Raw genomic sequence first — 19678 nt, 5'->3', positions numbered from 1 at the left:
GGCCCCGCCGGCATGAGCGGCGAGCGGCGACGGCCGGGCCGAGCTCCGCGGCCTCCCCTCGGGCCCAGCGCGGGCGCCGGGGCTCGGCGGGGCGTGCCGGGTTCGCGGGGCAGCGCGGAGCGGAGCCGGGCGGGCCCGAGCGCGGCGGAAAGGTGAGGCCTCCCTCGGCAGGTGGCCCTGCGCTGCGCCAAGCTTGGGCTGGCCTTCCCCGAGTAGCCGGGACGGGAGAAATCGGGACGTGGAGTGCGAGTCCGCGTCAGAAGCAGCGTGGACAGCGGTGTCTGGGGAGGGGATTCTGCCCCTCTGCTCTGCTCTGCTCTGGTGAGAGCCCACCTGCCCTGCTGCATCCAGCTCTGGGGGCCCCAGCATAGGAAGGACAGTGAGCTGTTGGAACGAGTTACAAGTTGGGCCGCGAAGTTGATTAGGGGGGATTTCCTCGTATGAGGAAATGCTGAGAGAGTTGGGGCTGTTCAGATTGGCGAATAGAGAGGTTTGGAGTGATCTGACTTTGGCATTCCAGTACCTGAAGGGAGACTACGAGAAAAATTGAGAGGAACTTTTAACAAGGGCAGGTAGTGACAGGACAAAGGGGAGTGATTCCAGCTGAAAAGAGAGTAGGTTTGGATTAGATATTAGGAAGAAATTCTTTACTGTGGGAGTGGTGAGGCACTGGAACACGGTTGCCGGAGAAGTTGTGAGTGCTCCATCCTGGGAAGAAGGCCAGAGTGGATGGGGCTCTGAGCAGTCTTGTGTAGTGGAAGGTGTCTGTGCCCACAGCAGGGGATTGGTACTAGGTGACTTTTAAAGCCCCTTCTAGCCCAGGCCACTCTGCGGTTCTGTGAGCTCTAGTCCTGAGCTCTGTACTGTGGGACAGCTTGGTACATGTCAGGGTGCGGGTGCCAAAGGGCTGTAACGTTTGTAAGCAAGGATATGTTGCAGGTGGGAGGCTGTCACACAGAGATGTGTTGTGCAATTATAAGTTTTGATAGAGTGGATATTAAGTCTGTGAGCTCTGAGGTAACCTAGGTAGTCACTAATTGTCTAATGTGACAACTGCCAAGCAACCCATAACTTCTGGGCTGGATTATGTGTCAATTTAAGATAAATATCCCTGAAAAATTGCTATATGGACACATCCTAAACCTTTGGAGAACTTACTAGAATGGATTGTAGACATGCTGTCTTGATACCTTGATCAGATTTGAAATTCTTGCACTAAGCAATGATCCTGGTGCAGTGGATGTTTCACAGAGCGCTAGGTGAGTTTGTAAAAACTGTTTTCTTGAAGGACTGAAATTGGTTTCTTTAGAATTTGTATTAATCCTTGAGGTTTTAGATGATAATGCACCCCAAGGATAGCAGACGTTTAATCAGCATACTAATTCTTGTGCAGGTTATGTTTGAGGAGCTGGCAGAGCTTAGCCTTGGTAAGAAATGATGGTCAGGGAAGTGACTTAGAAAATATCTTGGATGCTGTCTTATTTTACCAAACTGTTCTGGATTTTCTTCCTGGTTTTGAATAATTTATATATACCCTCTGAATTCTCAAAATATAATGTAGCTCTTAAAATATTGTAATTTTCCTGCAACATGTGCTTTTGTTCTGGGAGAGAAACTCTTCATATATTTTTTCATTCTTCAAAGCCAGGATAATCTTCAAGGGTGGATGACAGAACCAAACAGCCTTTCTGCAGGTGCAGAAGAGAAAAGAGAGAGTGTTCCCACACAGCTGATGAAGCATAAAAATGAAGCTGGTGTTGCTTCTGAGGAACTTGGCTCACCAAATGCAGCTGCAGACCTGAAAGAACAAACTGCATCAGAAATAAGACAAGACTGTGTATACAGAAGTAGTGGGAGACCTGAGAAGACAGATATGATTAAATCTCCTGTGATGGATCAGGATGCATCTAGAAACTGTGAACTATACTTACCTGTGTCTAGTAATCGTTCAGCAGTGGAGTCATCTGAGGAGAGGTAAGGATTTATTTTTTAAAATATATTAACAGTTTTCCTATAGAAAGAAAGGGTACTTTCAGTTCATGAAGGTAAATTTATGATTTTTTTTCCTTGGTATGTTTGGTTCAGGAAAATCTCATTAATTAAATCCCATCAGTTCAACGGTGTAAGTATTTACATGCAACTTGCATTTTTTTTGGTGCATGCATGTTTTCATTTAATAATTCTTTCCTATTCTTACTTTATTTTAACTATATTAGTCAAATATTTATCTGAACATTAATGGGGAAAGGCTTTAGTTTCCACATTGTTTCCACAGATTTGCTCAACAATTGCTGTGCTACCACAGTGTTAGGACGCACTCTCATCTCTGGAATGAGAGTGCCTGTGCAGATGGATTGCACCTCTTGCCTACTTTCAAAACAACTCTCTTGAATTGCAGTACCTTGTTTACTCTGGATGTTAATCTGTCATGTTCTCAGTCTGTGGCTGCTTCTGTTTTGTCTACTCCCAGAAATAAGGTGGTTTAATAATATCTGCAGAAGGGACACAACCCTGCTTCCTTTACACCAAACTTCCTCTTTCTTGAGCAATCTAACTGACTTAGTCAGCTGAGCACTTCTTCTCTTTCTGCATCTTATGCTGAATTTATTCAAGGCTGTTTCACAAAGGAGCAATTTCCCTGCCCTGACACAATTTCTCTCCCTGTGGGGATCCCTTGTAACAGCAGGTTTCTTCATGCTCCCTAGGGGAGATTGTTGCTTTATATTTTAGATACTTGGTTTATACCGAAGATAAGCTAGAGATTGCTGCTGTCAGATACCAAGCTGTATGTTTTTTTCCATAGTGTTTTCAAGTTTATTAAGTATTCTTTTAAAGTCTTCATGAACCTTAATGGACTTTAAACTGTGCTGAGAAATTAGGCTTTGTCCAGTGTCATAGCGTAACACAAATATGGACTTGAAACAAATATTTCTATGATGTTTCTTCTCACCAGATAGTACTGTGTTTGATACCTACTATATCTATTATTTCTCTTTAATTAATAATTATTTAGTGTTATTAAAAATGAGATTTCGTGCAGCTACTTGAGCATTTCAGTAAAAACTAAACTAATTTTATATGACAGCCCAGTAGATGAGTTTCCTGGTATTAACCTGCATTACTCTTTACACTGGAAAGTTTTTGTTCTCAAGGGAAATATATGCAGACAGTTTGAGTAAGCTGGTTTGGATATAAAGAAAAAGAAATATAGAGCCATCATTTAATAGTTTGTCCTTTTGAGTTTAATGAAAGTAATCCAATTACCATCTGGCTACATTGAACTCTTTCTCACAGTCTTCCTAATTGCTTGTCCTTTCTTAGTGGTGTAAGATGTGCCTTAATTTCTTCCTAGTCTTTTGGAGGCAGACTATGGTTTGGATTTGGGGTGTTTGTGAGGAGTCGACTAGAAGCTACTAATAGTAGTGGGTAGTAAATAATAACCTTGCAGCCTTTTTCTGCTTAAGTATTTTCTTTGAAAAACAGACTTTCAATGTAAACTTCTTTTAGTGCTGTGCCTAATGATACTAATATGGCTGGTGATACATGTTTTTTAAGTATTTTAATTGTGAAGCTGTGATTATTTTTAGAAGTTTGTTTGCTAGATGGAATTATATGACAAATGCCTCTCAGTAATGGAATATGCAATTTGCAGTCAGTTTTTTGAACATTGTATGGATCTCCATTTTCAGCACTAATGTTCCCATCCAAACTTCAGATGCTGGTCAGTGCACTATTCTTGTAGGGTATAATTTCTTCTCTCATGGTCATAACTTGACTTCAGAATTGTGTATATGTGCTCAGATGCAGGTACTTGACAATGTGCCTTGGCCAAAAAGCCCGCATTACTTGAGGAAGAAATGTTTATCTGCATTTCAGGTAGCCTGTAAGCTGCAGTTTGGGTCATGGTGGAAATTCTCCTTTGATTTAGTAACATTGAAACTAAATGCAGGTAGTTGGCCACTTTTCAATGTATTTTGTCATGCATTCTGCTCAGCACAAGGCAGGGTGGTCAGTCCCAGTATTGTGTAGATAAAAAGTCCTATTCTTGCTGCATGCTTAGGGTGCATTATTTATATGTGCAGCAAATAGACATGTTGGCTTGTTTCTTTTGCAAATTTATATTGCAAAATGTAAAAATATGAGTGGGACTGTAGCATCCATTCAACCACAGAAGATAAATTCAGGCAATGATTTATTACCAACCTAGTGACAGATACTAGATGGGAGCAGCTGAGAGGGTTTTCTAAACTTTTCTCTATTTTTGAGAGCTAATGTTGTTTCTATGAAAATGGATAAGATGGAAAGCAAATTGAGTTTAAAAAAAAAAAGGGAGAGAGACTTAAATACTTTCCTGAGTTGTGAAAAGGAGAAGAGGTAGAGAAAGAGAGTAGGATTTGTGCTGTTACATGAGGTATGTGTTGATTTTTATTGCAGCGAGGAGGACATGTATCGTGATGAAGAAGAAATAGAGAGAGAGAAAATACTACTTTGTGAAACAAACTCATCAGGTACAATCAAACTTGTGTGAAGTTTCAAATTTTGCAAGTTTGTGTGAAGTTTCAGTATTGCAACTCACTCTAGCACTGATGTGTGATGTCCTGACACTCTCTCTTCCAGAGACTTTTGTGCACAGATGTGTGTGTTCAATAGCAGTGACATATGACTGCATACACTGTACACTTTGATTCATAAAAAGATCAATTCTCTGTAAAATTAGTTGCTCTTAATATATCATTCCCTGTGTTTCTGTAGTTACGTTACAACTGAACGTGAATTCTGTGGGATGAAGGCTGTTGGGATTCCAAGGCAAAACTGTATCTATTCTTTCTATTATTGTTACTGACTTATCAGAAAGATCTGTCATCTTTCTGCCTTGTAGTCTGACTGCTGTATGAAGAAGAGAAACAGCTGTCAAATATTTTTCTGCTTGCTAAGAAAATGAAGTACTTTACTAATTTCTCCTCTTTGCCAATTAATTTTTGCAGAAGAGAGGAGCAGAGTGTTCCCTATCTTGTTGAACTACATCATAACTTTTCTTCACAGGTAGTTTTCAGAACAAACTGATTTTATCCCCTCCCACAGCAATAATTACTTAGTAGCTACAGGTTCTGCTGCCAGTTTCATTTGGCACTGAAGTTATTTAAAAGTATTTAGAAAGTATTTAGAAATTTGATGTGCTTTCTGTCTTCTTCTGTTTTCTTTATAATGTTGCATGTTCTGTTTTGACAGAATATAAACTGAGTGTTTCACCTGAAATGGACATTATGGAGTATTGCAGAAAGGAATGGAGAGGAAATACACCAGCAGCAAAAAGGATGAGAAAGGTAGCAGTACTATTTTGGTTTAATATTGTTAGGCTCTTTGTTTTTGTTTGCTATGTGATTTCCTATGCAGTCAGTCTTTTAAGATAGGAAATGCAGTAGCAGTGTTTGCACTGTAAGGTCTTACGAGTTGTTTACAACTGGCAGATACTTTTCTTCGTGTTTATTTCAAATGTGTTTTTGGTGAAGTTTCTTGCTGATAATTTAGGGGTTTGATTAATACTGTCCTCTGTTGTTGTTTTCAATTTAAGTTTTATATTTTGTTTATGGACATAAAATGCTAATTTTGTGGACTGTTACCAAATTTTTGGGTGGCAGGCAGGTAACTGGAAGTGGTAAATGGCATGGCTGTTAAAAATTTTTCCTGAGATTTTTAACCAGATTTTTAACCACTATTTTTTTATATTAATCTTTACCTAGAATGGTAGAAAATAAAACAAAGTTGTTTTGTTGCTTGAGAAATTTAGTAATATGTGTAAGTAAACATACATTACAAAAGTCAAAAACTCCCCATGCCTCCCTCAAGAGATTACTGTGAGAAATAGAGACAACACAGGGTATTGGCCTTTGCCAGGCTATCTGAGCTGCAGAAGCTGCATTTCAACATTGTAGCTTCTGCTACAACTGTTAGTATGGGAACAGCAGGGAGGGAACAAATGTGCGGAGGCAAGTGTCAAGATATTTCAGTGTAAGCACAGACTTGCCCTGAGGCAGAAACAAACTACATGTGACATGTATTGGGTAAGTAGCATCAACTAGTGCTGAAATTTCTTTTAAGCATGATGTGTAGTCTTGTGTGTGTATGTTGGATATTTTGTGGAAATTTAGGTGAGTTAGTTACCCATATTTCAATGATGTTCTGTCACCAAACAAATACCTCAAACAGTTATCTGTTAGATTTCTTCAGTTTCTTGTCTGTTTTTCACCAAAACTAAATGTTATTTTTCAGAGCATAATGTGTGACCTAAAAGCATTTGAACTTCCAAAAGAGGTAGTGGCTTGTTTGTTTTTTTTTTTTTTAAATAGCATTAGTACTTGGATGAAAATATTCCAATATTTCTTATGTTACCAGTGTATGACCTTAAAATGCTTTATTAATGATTTAACGTTCTTTGGATTTTATATTTTTCTAGGGATATGAAGCAGTTGCTCAGAAATTTGCATCTATAAGGAGAATACGAGGTGATAACTATTGTGCTTTCAGAGCAACTCTTTTCCAGGCATTAAGCCAAGCTACCCAGTTACCAACGTGGCTGCAGAGTGAGGATTTTACTATGGTATGTGTCAAATTGATTTTCTGACAGTAGAGTAATATTGGGTCTAACCTATTTGATAATTTTATGATCTCATTTCTCTGTTACGTAATGTATATGCTCACTTGTCAGTATCCCCTGAACTGAGAAGCTGTAGTATTCAAGGTTGTTGTTTGTGCACAGTGATTCTTTCAACCTGGAATTGAATTCATGTGCCCTTGGTTTCCAGTTTATAATGGATCTATATGCTACTGTAGTTCTTACTGGAATGTCACTTATCAGTCTTAATCTTGCTCTCTTGGTTTCTTCTTACTGCATATAGTGAGGCAGTAAGAGATTTTCCACAAGACAGCTGACAGTGACAAAAAATACAGACCATTCATTTTAACATTTAAGAAACCCTCAACTTTTCAAAATTATAATATCTATTCTTGTGTGCCATATATGGTTTCTCTAGAAAGTGGAATAATAAATTGGATGCTGTAGGCTTTGCAGAATGTGTGTCTTAAATGTTGCTTAAAATAAGTGTAAGATCAACTCCAACATGACGCAAGGAACAGTTCATGTGAGGCACTGATGTATGAGAAAAGCAAGGTATTCCCCTACAAGTAGAAAAAGAATATTCCAGAAATTTTCTTGTGTCATCAAAGTCCATTTGATGGTATTGATGAACATGGAAAAAACCTGTAAGAAGCTTGTACAAAAGTGAGCCACTTGAGATTAAGGCTCCAATTATCAGGATGCTGCTGGGAATGTAGATGGTGAATGTCTGGGGCAGACTCTATGTGTAGGGTAGCAGTCCAAGTAGAATCACACTGCCTTTACTACCATTTTGCATCACTTTAGGGGGCATCTGAAAATTTCTCATTTTGGCCACTGTCATTTTTAAGTAAACATCTTGTGATTGTGTTTTTGTAATTACTGATGAATATAGTTCTCTGAGGTGTTTTACAGCAAGTACATTGCAAAATGGTTTCCTTTTTGTAAAAAACACATTCTTTCAGCTCTCAACCATTTCCACATTATCAGACTAAAGAACATAGTTTCCCAATGATCCTTTAAAGAGAATGCAAACATTTTTAAAATTATGTACTTTGAAGTATTTGATTATGTTCAGCCTTTTTTTTTTTTGCTACTGATTCATACAGGAAAATGTCATATGATAATTAACATTTTTAAAAAGTGTGTACACCTACAAAACAACCTGAAATGATAAATTGTTACGCATCAAAGCAGAAGGCACGTAAGAGAAATGTGCATGGTGACAGCTGGCAGTACAAATATAACAGGTTTTTTTGGTGTTTTTCTTGTTTTTAATTTAAAATAGTGATTACATTCACATTTGTAGTTGCAGAAATTACTGGCATATAATTTATTATTTAGTTCTGTGTGCACAGGATGCCAGGCAGGAGTGGGAGAAGATCTGTGCCTCTCTCACACATACTTGGTTGCCGCTAAAGAGAACCCATTACTAGTTTGGAGTCCTAATAAACTGAAAACGAACTGATGGTGGCTGATGGTGTAAGTGCTGCTCTAGCCAAATATTTACTCCATTGTGAGACACAAGTTGCTCTTCCAGTTCTAGCAGTAAGATGGGTTCATAGTTGAGGGTACAAAACTGGACCTGAAACTGCCAGGATGTCCTTCGAGGGAGGTGTGAAAGCTCTGAACTGAACAGGTGTAGCACACGAGCAGTAAAGGAGACAGTTCTGAGGCTAAGGCATGGTCTGATGCATCAGTGAATTCCCAAGTTGTTTTCTTCTTTAATAAAAAACCTGTTCTAGAGCATTTGAATTGTGCTCCTTGAAAAGGAAGAAAGTTTGTGTGTTCTGGACAAGGTAGTTTGCAGTCCACCAAGACTTCGTGATGTTCTGATGGATGTAATTTTCTCTTCTGTTGGTTCAGGAACACTTTCAAACAGTCACTGTCATCTATCTGCTGTTGGGAAGTGTTTTAATTTAAAAAAAAAGAAACCTCAAAACAAAATGAAACAACAAACAAAAAAGATGGCATGAGTAACTTGGTGATTATTTTTTCCTCTGCTTATGTGTTTGTTAGATCTGGAAATAGAACTAGACCAGTATTCTGACTGTTACCCAATAAATATTATAAATAGCCAGTTGTGTTTGGTTATGGTTATCTTACTATCATATCTGTTCAGAAGGATATATGAGGGCATTGTTTTAAGGTGCAAAATGTTTAAAGAAATAAAATATGCAGGTTGGTGGCTTTTCCTTTCCAGACTTTTAACTTAAGTTGCCTTTTTCTTCTCTTAACTTCCAGCTTCCTGAAAACTTGCTGAGCAAGTATGACTGGATCAAACAGTGGCAGCTCAGACAGAAACTTGGCAAGAGGATGGGAGAAATAAGTGATGAAATAAAAGAGTATTTAATACTTCTAAGGAAAAAGGTTGGAAAAGTATTTGCATATTCTTTGGTCACCTGCAAATAAGAAAAGTGACAAAGATTTTTGAATGTGGAGAATTTAGCATAAGGATGCTTTCAGTAATGAAGGTCCCTTTTCTGTATGTATACTGCAAAAAAATCAAGTAAAGAATGACTGTTCAGATATGTCAGAGGTGTCTGGTTTTTCACTACTTGCAATGACCTGATGCTGGAATTAATTTGCAAACAGCTCTGCAGAAAACAGATTAGATTAATTAGACAGATTTCAATTAAGAAATTAATGTAACAGAGTAGCTTTTTTGTCTTTATTATTTCTTGTATTTATTTGAAGGCATGATGTATACTGTGGACAAATCTTGTTTCTATATGGACAAGGTTAAGTAAAGAAAACCACAACAACATTGAAGGAATTTCAAAGGAGTAGTTTTTGTTCCACTTTTATACATTTATTTTAGGTCATAGGAACATGATTGTGCCCATAAGTGTTTGTACTGTATCACCTAGCCCCATGCTTTCTTCCTCTTGGAGCTCTGGAACTTATTTAAAAACTCTTCAGTTGTTCCTGTCTTACTGTGAATGTAAATTCTCTTTTTATGAAGACTTTTAAGAGTATTTGGAATACTGCATTCAGCAGTTGGAGGGTTGGAATAAAATACATTTTGAGTAACAGAAATGTAAAGAACATGAAGTATGTAGGCTTTATGTTGCAGGAAACAAAAACCTTAATGCATATTGTCCCAGAACAATATTTATTGTGCCACCTTGCAGCAATTTCTAGCATCCTTCCTTTTGCTTTGCTTATGGATCAATTTAAGCAAAATCAGACTAAGTCAACCTGACCTTGGTTGGGGTACAGTTGTGAAAATATTCTTGATTGTTTTTAAAAAGGCACAAAGCCCTTCATAAGTTAAATTCTGAGTACCTGTGCTGAGTATCTGATAACTCACAAGTTGCTTTTTGCAGCTCTTGCAGGTTAGTGGCTGTTGACTTGTGTTGTGTGTGATGGTTTGTTTGTTTGTTTGTTTTTTTTAGTGGAAGAATATAAGTGAAATAAAGGGTCCCCTTGAGAAACAAGAAGCTTGTGATAAATTGTTTAAGAATGAAGAGGAGGAGTATTGTCTCTATGAAGCGTTGAAATTTTTGATGCTTAACACTGCCATTGAATTATACAATGCTGATAAAAGTGGAAGAAGAGTGCCTGTCTTCTCCTGGCTCTTGTTTGCACGGGATACATCCAACAACCCTTGTCAGTTAATGCAGAATCACTTAAATCATATTGGTCACAGTGGAGGCCTTGAACAAGTAAGGAGAGGTTGTTCTTAAAGTGTTATTTTCCTGTTTTGGAGTTTTTAGTTTCAAGTGGTTTAAGAAATTTCCCAGCTTATATTGGGCTGACTGAAGCATCTGGTCTTCTTTTGGGAAGAATGTGTTAGAACTGCTTGCTTATAGTGAGTCTCTAAAGGTCCTCCTCTGAAACGCCAGGTTTTCTCTGGTGGCTGGTGGATAGCATTCTTTGGAAATAGGGGTTGCTATTAGCAGAACACTTGTATTGATCTTAGTTGTTAGCTTTTTTAAAAATACCATGGTAAAAGCTAACGCTCAAATTATAAAGACCATTATAAAGACCAGGTGATTTCTGATAAGCTAATGAAAGTTACTGTTTTATACATTGCATAAATGGCACACATATTACAAAAAAGCCTCAAACCAAAATCGGGAGTAGTTCATGAGCTGAATAGACTGATTAAAAAAAAATCAATTGAATTCATTACAAGCAGCACACTGCAATTAAGTTCTCAACTTAATTGTAGCTACTAGAAACATGAAAGTATTATGTTTTGGTTTTGTTTCTTATCTTAAAATCTGACAATTGCAGTATAGATAACTGTCTCTGTGAAAATAGATGATTCATTGGTGACTTTTAGTGCTCAGTTTAGTCAAGAAGTTATGCTGCCAGTTTTCTGTGCTGACTGTATTTGTTTATTTCAGTAAGATTCTTTCTAAATTGTTATTTAGAACAGGATATGCTTGTCACTGTAGTAAACAAAGTAGATGCTTTTTACAGCTTCTTTTTCTGAATTCCTTCTCCTGTCAACAGGCTTTGTAAGGGCTTTCCATTTACTTTTTATTTGGCTGGAAAGTTCAAAGTACCCTGTAAGAGTGAAAGGATCATTGCCTGAAATGTGCTCTTGTCTGGTATTAAGTGACTTAGCAGGATGAGCACTGAAACAAGGGAATGTCTTTCCTGCCTGCTTGAGGCAGTAGGACACTCTGTGTAAAGCAGATTTTCTTTAGGGTTATTTTACTATGGCATTGTGATTTGAAGACTTTAAATGCATGGAGACACTGAATGAGAGATACTCATGTATAGGACTTCTCGCTTCATAATTTTTGTCTTTAAAAAATTACATTTGATGGGTATTAGTTTAATACTTTTATGAGGAAAATCTTGTAGAATGTTTGTTGAATTTGACATAAATACTTGTTTTTTCCAATGCAGGTGGAAATGTTTCTTCTTGCTTATGCTCTTCAGTATACCATCCAAGTGTACCGACTCTATAAGTACAGCACTGATGAGTTCATCACACTTTACCCCAATGACCCAGAGGAGGACTGGCCTGTGGTGACTCTCATAACTGAAGATGACAGACATTACAATATTCCAGTCAGAATGTGCCAAGAGACAATGCTGTGAACAAGTAATTTTTGGCAGACAAACCCATGTTACTTATAGAGGTTTCCCATGCTGTTTTGAAATAGGACAATGACAAAATCCATGTGATTAAATCAACAACTTGAAATCAGTGTTTTGGAAGTTGACATCTGAAATAAAGTATCAAATAGGTACTATTTGGCAAGCATGGCTTTGTTTTCCATTTAAAAAAAAGGAAGCTTCTGCAGTTTTTTTTGACGAATAAAAGTGCCAAAACTATGGATTTATTCAATTTTTTTCTTTTAGTGAGGCTTTATGGTAAGACATGAGCTAACTTTTTCCTCCCCAAAATAATGACAATTGAAATTTCTGGGAAAGTAAGGTGGCAGTGTCTTGGCAGATGTTTGTAATAGTGCTTAGAAGCCATTTAGACAAAATTGAGTCATGGGAAGTAATGCAATACTTTTGCAGTTGGAATTTAATGCCTGCCATGGTTTATGCTATAAGAGAGATGTTACTTAAGGTTTTCTAATGCTTTGGGTTGTTTTTTCCTATATAAGTGTCTCTTATTTAGAAGACAGCTATCTGTTACACTGAAAATGAGCTTCTCTTCCCCTTTCAACCCACGGAGAGGAATGTGGCAAATGTGATAAGGGACTATAAAAGTTGTTTTATAGTCTGTCACAAAGTCAAAGACTACACAGAATTCCCACTTAAATTATGACATGGTAGGAGATAGCCACATGCCTGTTAACTTCCATATCTCTTCATGTTATTGCTCCTGTAGTGTTAATCCTCTCTGGCAGCTGCTCTGGAGAACATGACAATTTTAATTTGTCCAGGGAGTGCAGCAGATGGAAATAAACTTCTGGTGCAGCTTACTCCTCCCAAGAGTGGAGATATCAGAAGTTCTGTTCCTGCTTAGTTATTCATTATGCTTTAAAACTGAAAGAGTACAGAATGTATCAGATGTTGGAAGTGCTGACAGATCTTTAAAAAATAATTAAATAATCAAGCGTTCAGCTTTTAGGTTCAAGTAGAAGTGTGTCCTACAGATGACTTCTGGAACAAGAGAGTGAAAGCTGATTTAACTGAAATGCTGTTCATACATGGGTCAGTTAGAAGGCCTTTGTATTTAAATGAGGTAAGGTTATAAAAAATTCTCATTTGAATATTCTGGAGAAAGTGGTGTGCTTCTGTTCTAGTTGAAATTAATTTGTTAACTATTATTGTGAAAGGTGATATACACAATGAAATGGTGTATTCACAATGTTCTAAAATGTTTTAAACACATTAATGAGGCTTATGTACTCAGTGTTACATTTGTCATGTTTTCATTGCCTTCTAAATCAATTCATTGGTTACTTCTGGAAGCTACAAGGGAATAAAAATAAACTTAATGAATTTATTGGCAGCACTTTGTTTCTTGCTTTATGGCCTATGCTTTATATTTTTAATGTTTTGATTTTTGAAATCCACGTTGAAGTAAGTTAGTTTGTTCATGAAAGCTGTGAAATAAAGTAACCTATGTAAAATAAGTAATTATTAACTCCTTGCACAAGGGCAGCAAAACCAAGTACAGTAAATTCACGAATACAAGCCGCACTGATTATAAGCCGCATCTCTGGGTGTTGGCAAATATTTCGGTTTTTGTCCATAGATAAGCCGCACCCGAATATAAGCCGCTCTGTCATTCGCAGCAAGGACCTGTGTGCAATTAGTAACAGAACCGCGGGAGGGCGGGGTTTACTGGCTGAGCTAAGGCTGTGCAGGCTCGGCCCGCTAGGGGCCGCTGACGGGGCCAGGTGGCCCAGCCCGGTGCTGCCGCTCGGGGCCGGCCGGCACTGCCACTGGGCTCGGTCACCCCGGGTCGGCGCTGCCCTGCGGTGGCAGGCAGGGACGGAGCTTCCCCTGCTCCTACGGCAGCGGCGGCGGGCGGGGACGGAGCTTTCCCGCGCCCGTGGCGCCGGCGGCGGGCAGGGACGGAGTTTCCCCGCTCCTGCCGCGGTGGCGGCGGGCGGGGACAAAGCACCCCGTCGGCTCCCCGAGCCGCGGCAATGGCTGCGCGCGCTTCCCCCCCCTCCCCAGGCCACAGCAATGGCGGCGCGCGCTTCCCCCCCCCTCCCCGGGCCACGGCAATGGCTGCGCGGGGCTCCCGTCGGCTCCCCGGGCCGCAGCAATGGCGGCGCCGGCTTCCTCCCCCCTCCCCGGGCCGCAGCAATGGCGGCGCCGGCTTCCTCCCCCCTCCCCGGGCCGCGGCAATGGCGGCCCGGGTCTCCCCCCTCCTCCCCGGGCCGCAGCAATGGCGGCGTGGGCTTCCCCCCCCATCCCCGGGCCGCAGCAATGGCGGCGCGGGCTTCCCCCCGCCTCCCCGGGCCGCGGTAGGGGCAGCCCGGGTCCCCCCTCTCCTCCCCGGGCCACGGCAATGGCGGTGCCGGGCCCCCCCCGTCTCTCCCCTGGGCTGTGGCAGAGGAGGAAAGAGAGCTCTCCCGCCTCTCTCCCCGCCCCCCGTGCTGCCTACAGGGAGCCAGGCTCCACCCGCGGTGCAACAGAGTAGCGATTTGTAACAATCGCAAAACGCCGACTTTGCAGCTGCTCGGCTCAGCACTCTGGCAGGCACTTCTGAGGTTGTATTAGCCGCTCCTGATTATTAGCCGCATTTCCGGTTTAGGAGCAAAATCTTAGTCAAATTGGTGCGGCTTGTATTCGTGAAATTACTGTAATTCTCTGAATTGCTGTTATCCAAGAAAAGCTGAAGAGGAGAAAAAATAAATTAACTTTTGCAACTTTTAACTCTGATAGAAAAGTTGTAGTTACGATTTTATTAACTGAAATTAACTAATTGTGATATATTCTTGAGACTTAACACCCCTTTGTAGAGCAGTAGTTCCGAATGTATGACAAAAACCTCTAAAGCAGAGACTTTTTTTCTTTTTTTTTTTTTTTTTTTTTTTTTTAACCATTAATGCTGGAAACAATTCACATAATTGGTTTGTATCTTGACCTGGAAAGGTGGGCCTGGGCACAAGGTGCTTAAGTCACATGCTGTGTTTTTCACTAAAAACTTGTGTTGTCTACACAAAGCTTGTATTTTGCCTTTATTATGTTTCCTAGTAAGTTATAAAGGATGCCTTGTGCTGCAGCAGGCAATCTGTCCAAGCAACCTGGGTGCAACTCAGAGAAGCCTGATAGTGTCCTGTGGGAGCTCACCAACACCTGCAGTATTTGGTTCAGGACTGTGCCTTTATTCTGACAGCTGAACCAAAGCTTGGCCAGCTCTTGGCCAAGTGTATTTTTGTGTGACAGCAACAGCCCTCTCATCCAGAAGCAGTGAAGGAGGCTGGAGAGCAATCTGGGAGCTTCTGTCTCACCCAGCTGGCAGATGTGCTTAGAGAGCCATGTAGATGTCGGAGGAAGTGGGGAGAGGGAGCTCTTGCATCTTGTATCGCATGCAGGGCTCAGCTTGTGATCTCGTGTCCCTGGTATATAAATAGTGTTAGTTGTGCAGCTCCTGGATCTTGTTTTCTTCTGGACATAATTGCCATTTGTTTCCTTGCTATGCTAACTGGCAGGACAGGACCAAGAATGTCTGAAGATGGCCAAATGTACTTCGTGAATGCTCTCTTTTTTGCTTAATGCTGGAAGATGATAGGAGCCATGTTCTGAAGCTGACTGCAATAAATATTTGTGCTATGACATCGACTAATGTGCTCCAAGCCAGAGACATTCAAAGAATATGTCCATTTATTTATTTCTTGAGGAGAACTTCAGGCTCTCAGAAAAGAAATGTTACTAATTCCACAGAGCTGAAAGTGAAACAGAGAAATTCAACATGGTAGGAGCCTCCCAAAGAAGGTGTCTCTCTAGTCACCTTTCCCCCAGAGCACTCATTTTTCCTTGGGTGCTGATGAAATTCTCTTACTTCTATTCACAACTCCTGTGTAAGTCATTGGGATGGGAAAAAAGCCACCCTGAAATGTACTGAGCCTTTGAAGAACTGGTCGGTCACTACTGACTGAAAACTGGTTTATCAGGGCTCTTGGGAGGATACTTTTGCATGCTAAGGAAGGAGGGGCACACTGTGATCACCAGCTATCTCCTCTAGGGCATAGTTTGCCCTATTTGCCCCTTTTTGGACTTGTGGTGGCTGGGAGTGGTGGTTTTAGACACCTGCCCACAAGGTCATTGACTGGATACATTTCCTATGGGCTGCTGCAGCCATCAGCTGCTACAGGGGCTGTAGTAGGTGGCCTCTGCATGTGCTCTTCAGTGTCAGGCTTTCAGTCTGAAAAAAACAGTATTTTAATTTTAAAAAACCCATTCCCTCATTTTATTGAAATTATGTTTTTATGTAGGCTCAACATGGTGGGTACTTTGCTCCCCCCCCCATCTCTCTTTCCTTTCTAGAATCAGATACTTCTGCAACTGCTTGTGGCTTGCTGGGATTGGATAGAATTCAGACACTGCCCTTGTTACATCTGGTTGTGCACCATACAGCTTGGATTTAAAAAAATATAAAAAGAAACTAAAAACAATAAAACAAGGCTACAATACTTATGAAACAAGTACCATCCCTCTGAAACAGTCTTACGGCATTTCACAGACCATTCGCTGGATATGTTCACTTCTGGCTCGGAGTGGTTTAGCAGAGGAGCCCAGAAGCCCCTCACCCGGGTCCATCCCCCTCTTAAGGCGAGCCCACTCCCCTTCCAGGTCTGTCACCAGGTGTCCCTGCAGGCCAGGGGACAGCCCAGGGCCAGCCAGGGTCCCACACCAGCTGGAAACAATAGCCCAGCTGGTGGCAGCCAGAGCCCTTCCTTGCTTTCCTTCCTGACACAGCCAGGGCTTCTGCTGGCTTGTCACTTCACTGTGGCTCTCCCATTCTCTGCAAGTGCAGAGTGCGGTGATGATGCACAAATACCGACCATGCTGAGGAAATACGGTGTGGCCAAAATGCTCTGCCTTGTGATCCAGTGATCTCAAAATGGTTTAGCAGCATCAGCCTTATCTTTAGAGACTTGCATGACAGGATATATTAGTTGAAGTTCTTAGTGCGTAAGTAGGTGAAAGACATTTTGAAGACATGTGGAGCACTGTGAAATAAGTGGTAAGAAACTTGAGATTTTTCATGCCTTTACATTTTTAGCTTTTTGAATATCAAGTAGTTCATCTGTTTTACACCTTGAATAAAAATCTTCTAGTAGGAGATGAAATTTGTGGCAAGCCCTCTCTTTGGCTGCTATCTGGTTTTGTTAATGTGTTCATCCAAACCTTCAGATGATGAATTGAGGCATGTGAGACTTCACAGGCAGAATCATTCTGTAACAGTGAATCCTGAGCAGTTCTTCTGGGGTAACTTATTCCTGTTTCACAAACATGAGGTTTCATAGTGTCTAAAATAATGTATGATAAGAAATGGTGAGGTTGGATTCTCACATTGTCCAAGAGTAAATCAAGTAAGTTTTAAATGTATAAACCTGTTGGTTTCCAACTGCAGTTGAAGGCACACAAAGCATATTTTATTTTTACTGTCCTTACTATAGTGGGGAAAAGAACAGTTGTAGTTGAGATACTTACAAAGATTTAAGGTATCCTGAAAAACAGAATATTATTGCCTGTACTGCTTTTAATAAGATGATGAAAATTATCTCTAGCTGAAAGACATACTCATTGTAAAATTGAAAGGCTATATATTTAGAGGCGGACCACTTGCTGAACTATTACTGTTGTCATTGCTGTTTCTGAATGTTTTCTGCATCATAAGAATTTTTTTGGTTTTATATAAAGGGTAAGAGAAATAATAAATTACATTGAGCAAGGAGGATGTACAGGATGGACCATAAGCCTGCAAAATGTGTCCATTTCACTCAAACTCTTTCCAGGCCCTCTACTTTGAATATTTGTTTTCAGTATTGCATAACATTTTCCTCTTTGTTTTATACGAAGAAGACCAGTCTGTTTTGCTCAGGGAGTGGTTCTGCAGAGCTGACAGTAAGAGCTTGGGTGACCCCCTGCTTCTTGCCCCTCCTAGGCAGGTTCATCTCTTGCTGCCAAACTTCAGCTTCTGTGCCAGCAAACTGCATCATGAGTGCACTTGCATTTTGGAGGATTGTGTTCCTTTCAGGAAGCAAGCAGCAGTTTAGAGCAGTTTCTGTTCTCTCACCTGAGCATGTCTTTTGAATTTATATTCAAAAGGGAGACAGAGCAATCAATAGAATTTCTTCTCAGGGGTCACTTTCGAGCTGCTTGGTTAATAGGGTTGAAAACAGAGAAAAGGAAGGGTTTACAACTAAAACAGCAAGAAACCCACTAAAATTTCAGGGAGTTAATAGTTTATTTCCCTTGTTTAAATAGCACTTGCACAGTGGCAAGAGAAGCTGTCTCCTTTTGTGAGCCTCAGACTCTTCTCTTCCATTCAAGCCCCCTAAGATCCTCCCCAGCAAACACCCACTCAGAGCATCACTGGCCACCTGCAGATATTACCACAGGGGATGGCACATAACTCCTGTGTACTCGCTTTTAGTATCTAATATAAACATTGCTTTTAGACAACCAAGTGATTCCACGGTGTTCATTTACTGATGAGCCCTCTTTAGAGCTCCCTTCACTCAGATGTTCTGGATTTTGTCTCATCAAACACATGTTGCAAACATAAAACCTCTTTTAGTTACACAAAATAGTGCCTTCTAAAAGGTAGCAGGTAGCTGGAAACATTATTTAAAAAAAAGAAAAGGAAAAGGAAAAATGGATTGGAACAGTGCTTAGGGATGTTTAAAGCAAATCTGTGATAATGTTAACAATCACCTGGTTTGTAAGGCACATGTACAAAAGGCCTGGGTATTAATACAATCCCCCAACACCCCATCCCATGGATACTCATTCTGGTGTGTCTTCCTTCCCAAAAATATGTAAAACAACAGCATGGAAAATTCAGAGGAAACAATGATGTGAAATTTCCTTTGAGGAGCTAGGAGGGAACGTGTAAGACCTGCAATTGGGGAGGTGTCCTGTTGCACTGTTATTGTGGGGCTTGGCACCAAAATCCCTGGATCTTAAAAGAAATGCTTCACTGAAGGATCTGGGAATTAACTACCTGCATATGGTAGGTGGGCTCAGCACAGAGCAATCTATTTTGGCTGTAACTTTGGCAGCACTGGTTCCAGCTGCTGGGAAAATGTTTGTCTGCTCATGAGACACAGTTTTTATGTCACCTAGAGGAAGGAGGCCCATTTTTCACAGCTGCAGAATAGCCAGTATAGAGAGTTAATAATTGCTGCTTGACTTTCTCCTGGATCAGCACTCAGGCTTTGGTTTTCCTCCCTGAGGGTTTCCATGCATGTCGCAGGAACTGGGAGAGCTTTTGCTGTGGTCATCCAACACATCCTCATTCACAAGTGTCATTTACAGGCAGTGGTGAGGCTTCTGCTCCCTTAGTGCTATACCTCTGTTAGTGTCAGTACTTTTCCACCTGCCTGTGATAAGAAGCCCTTCTTTTCCTGGGCACAGAATAGGTCTTCCCCCATCAGCACAGATGCTGTAGATGTCCAGCAGAGCTGCATTCTGCCACTCTGTCACAGATTTTTGGACACAAGAATAAATGCTGTGCAGAAATATCCACAAGGGAGAGGGTTTCTATCTGGAGTTATGCACTTTCTCGTCTGAGGTCTGTGCAAGCCCTTTGGGGGAATAAAATGTATTGTATTTCAATACACATCATTGATGGAAGAGCTAATTGCCATCATTACTGATGGAGGTCAGAGGAGGAACTGCTCATGGGTGTGAGGGAGAGGAGGCTTTCAAGACTACAAGCTAAAAATGTGAAGCAATAATGCTATTTGCCCTCACACTGCATGTCTTACTTTTTATCTGCTTCAGATCAGGCCCTTTCTTTCTTAAGAAGAGTGAAATAAAGCCTACAAAGTCCCTGAAAGAGAAAGCTTAGTTTGAGAAGTGTCAGACTGACCATGATGTGACTCTGTGCTGTTTGGCCTTGCTCAGTCAGCTCAAAGTGAATCAGTGTGGCAGTAATTCCAAACCTGCTTCCAA

General features: G+C 40.7%; 1 protein-coding gene across 2 annotated transcripts; it reads left to right on the top strand.

Annotated features, from left to right (window-relative positions):
- Positions 1-12: 12 nt before the first annotated feature.
- OTULIN (OTU deubiquitinase with linear linkage specificity) lies at positions 13-13036 on the top strand. 2 transcript variants are annotated; one of them, XM_033072662.2, is made up of 8 exons: positions 13-152; positions 1645-1974; positions 4435-4508; positions 5230-5324; positions 6455-6598; positions 8858-8983; positions 10012-10281; positions 11480-13036. In XM_033072662.2, the coding sequence occupies exons 1-8, from the start codon at positions 13-15 to the stop codon at positions 11672-11674; spliced, it is 1374 nt and encodes a 457-aa protein (XP_032928553.1). In that variant the 3' UTR covers positions 11675-13036. The 2 variants fall into 2 exon arrangements, with proteins under 2 accessions (XP_032928553.1, XP_032928561.1); XM_033072670.2 differs by having other exon boundaries at positions 102-152; positions 1649-1974.
- Positions 13037-19678: the final 6642 nt, after the last annotated feature.

The sequence above is a fragment of the Catharus ustulatus genome, chromosome 1 (genome assembly GCF_009819885.2).
Source record: "Catharus ustulatus isolate bCatUst1 chromosome 1, bCatUst1.pri.v2, whole genome shotgun sequence".
In the NCBI taxonomy this organism is placed as follows: Eukaryota; Metazoa; Chordata; class Aves; order Passeriformes; family Turdidae; genus Catharus; species Catharus ustulatus.
This window is presented reverse-complemented; position numbering and strand designations above follow the sequence as displayed.

Coding starts and splice junctions, on each gene's coding strand:
- OTULIN (XM_033072662.2), top strand. CDS start 13: ATGAGCGGCGAGCGGCGACGGCCGGGCCGAGCTCCGCGGCCTCCCCTC. Junction 1,975..4,434: donor GTGGAGTCATCTGAGGAGAG/GTAAGGATTTAT, acceptor TTTTTATTGCAG/CGAGGAGGACATGTATCGTG. Junction 4,509..5,229: donor TTGTGAAACAAACTCATCAG/GTACAATCAAAC, acceptor CTGTTTTGACAG/AATATAAACTGAGTGTTTCA.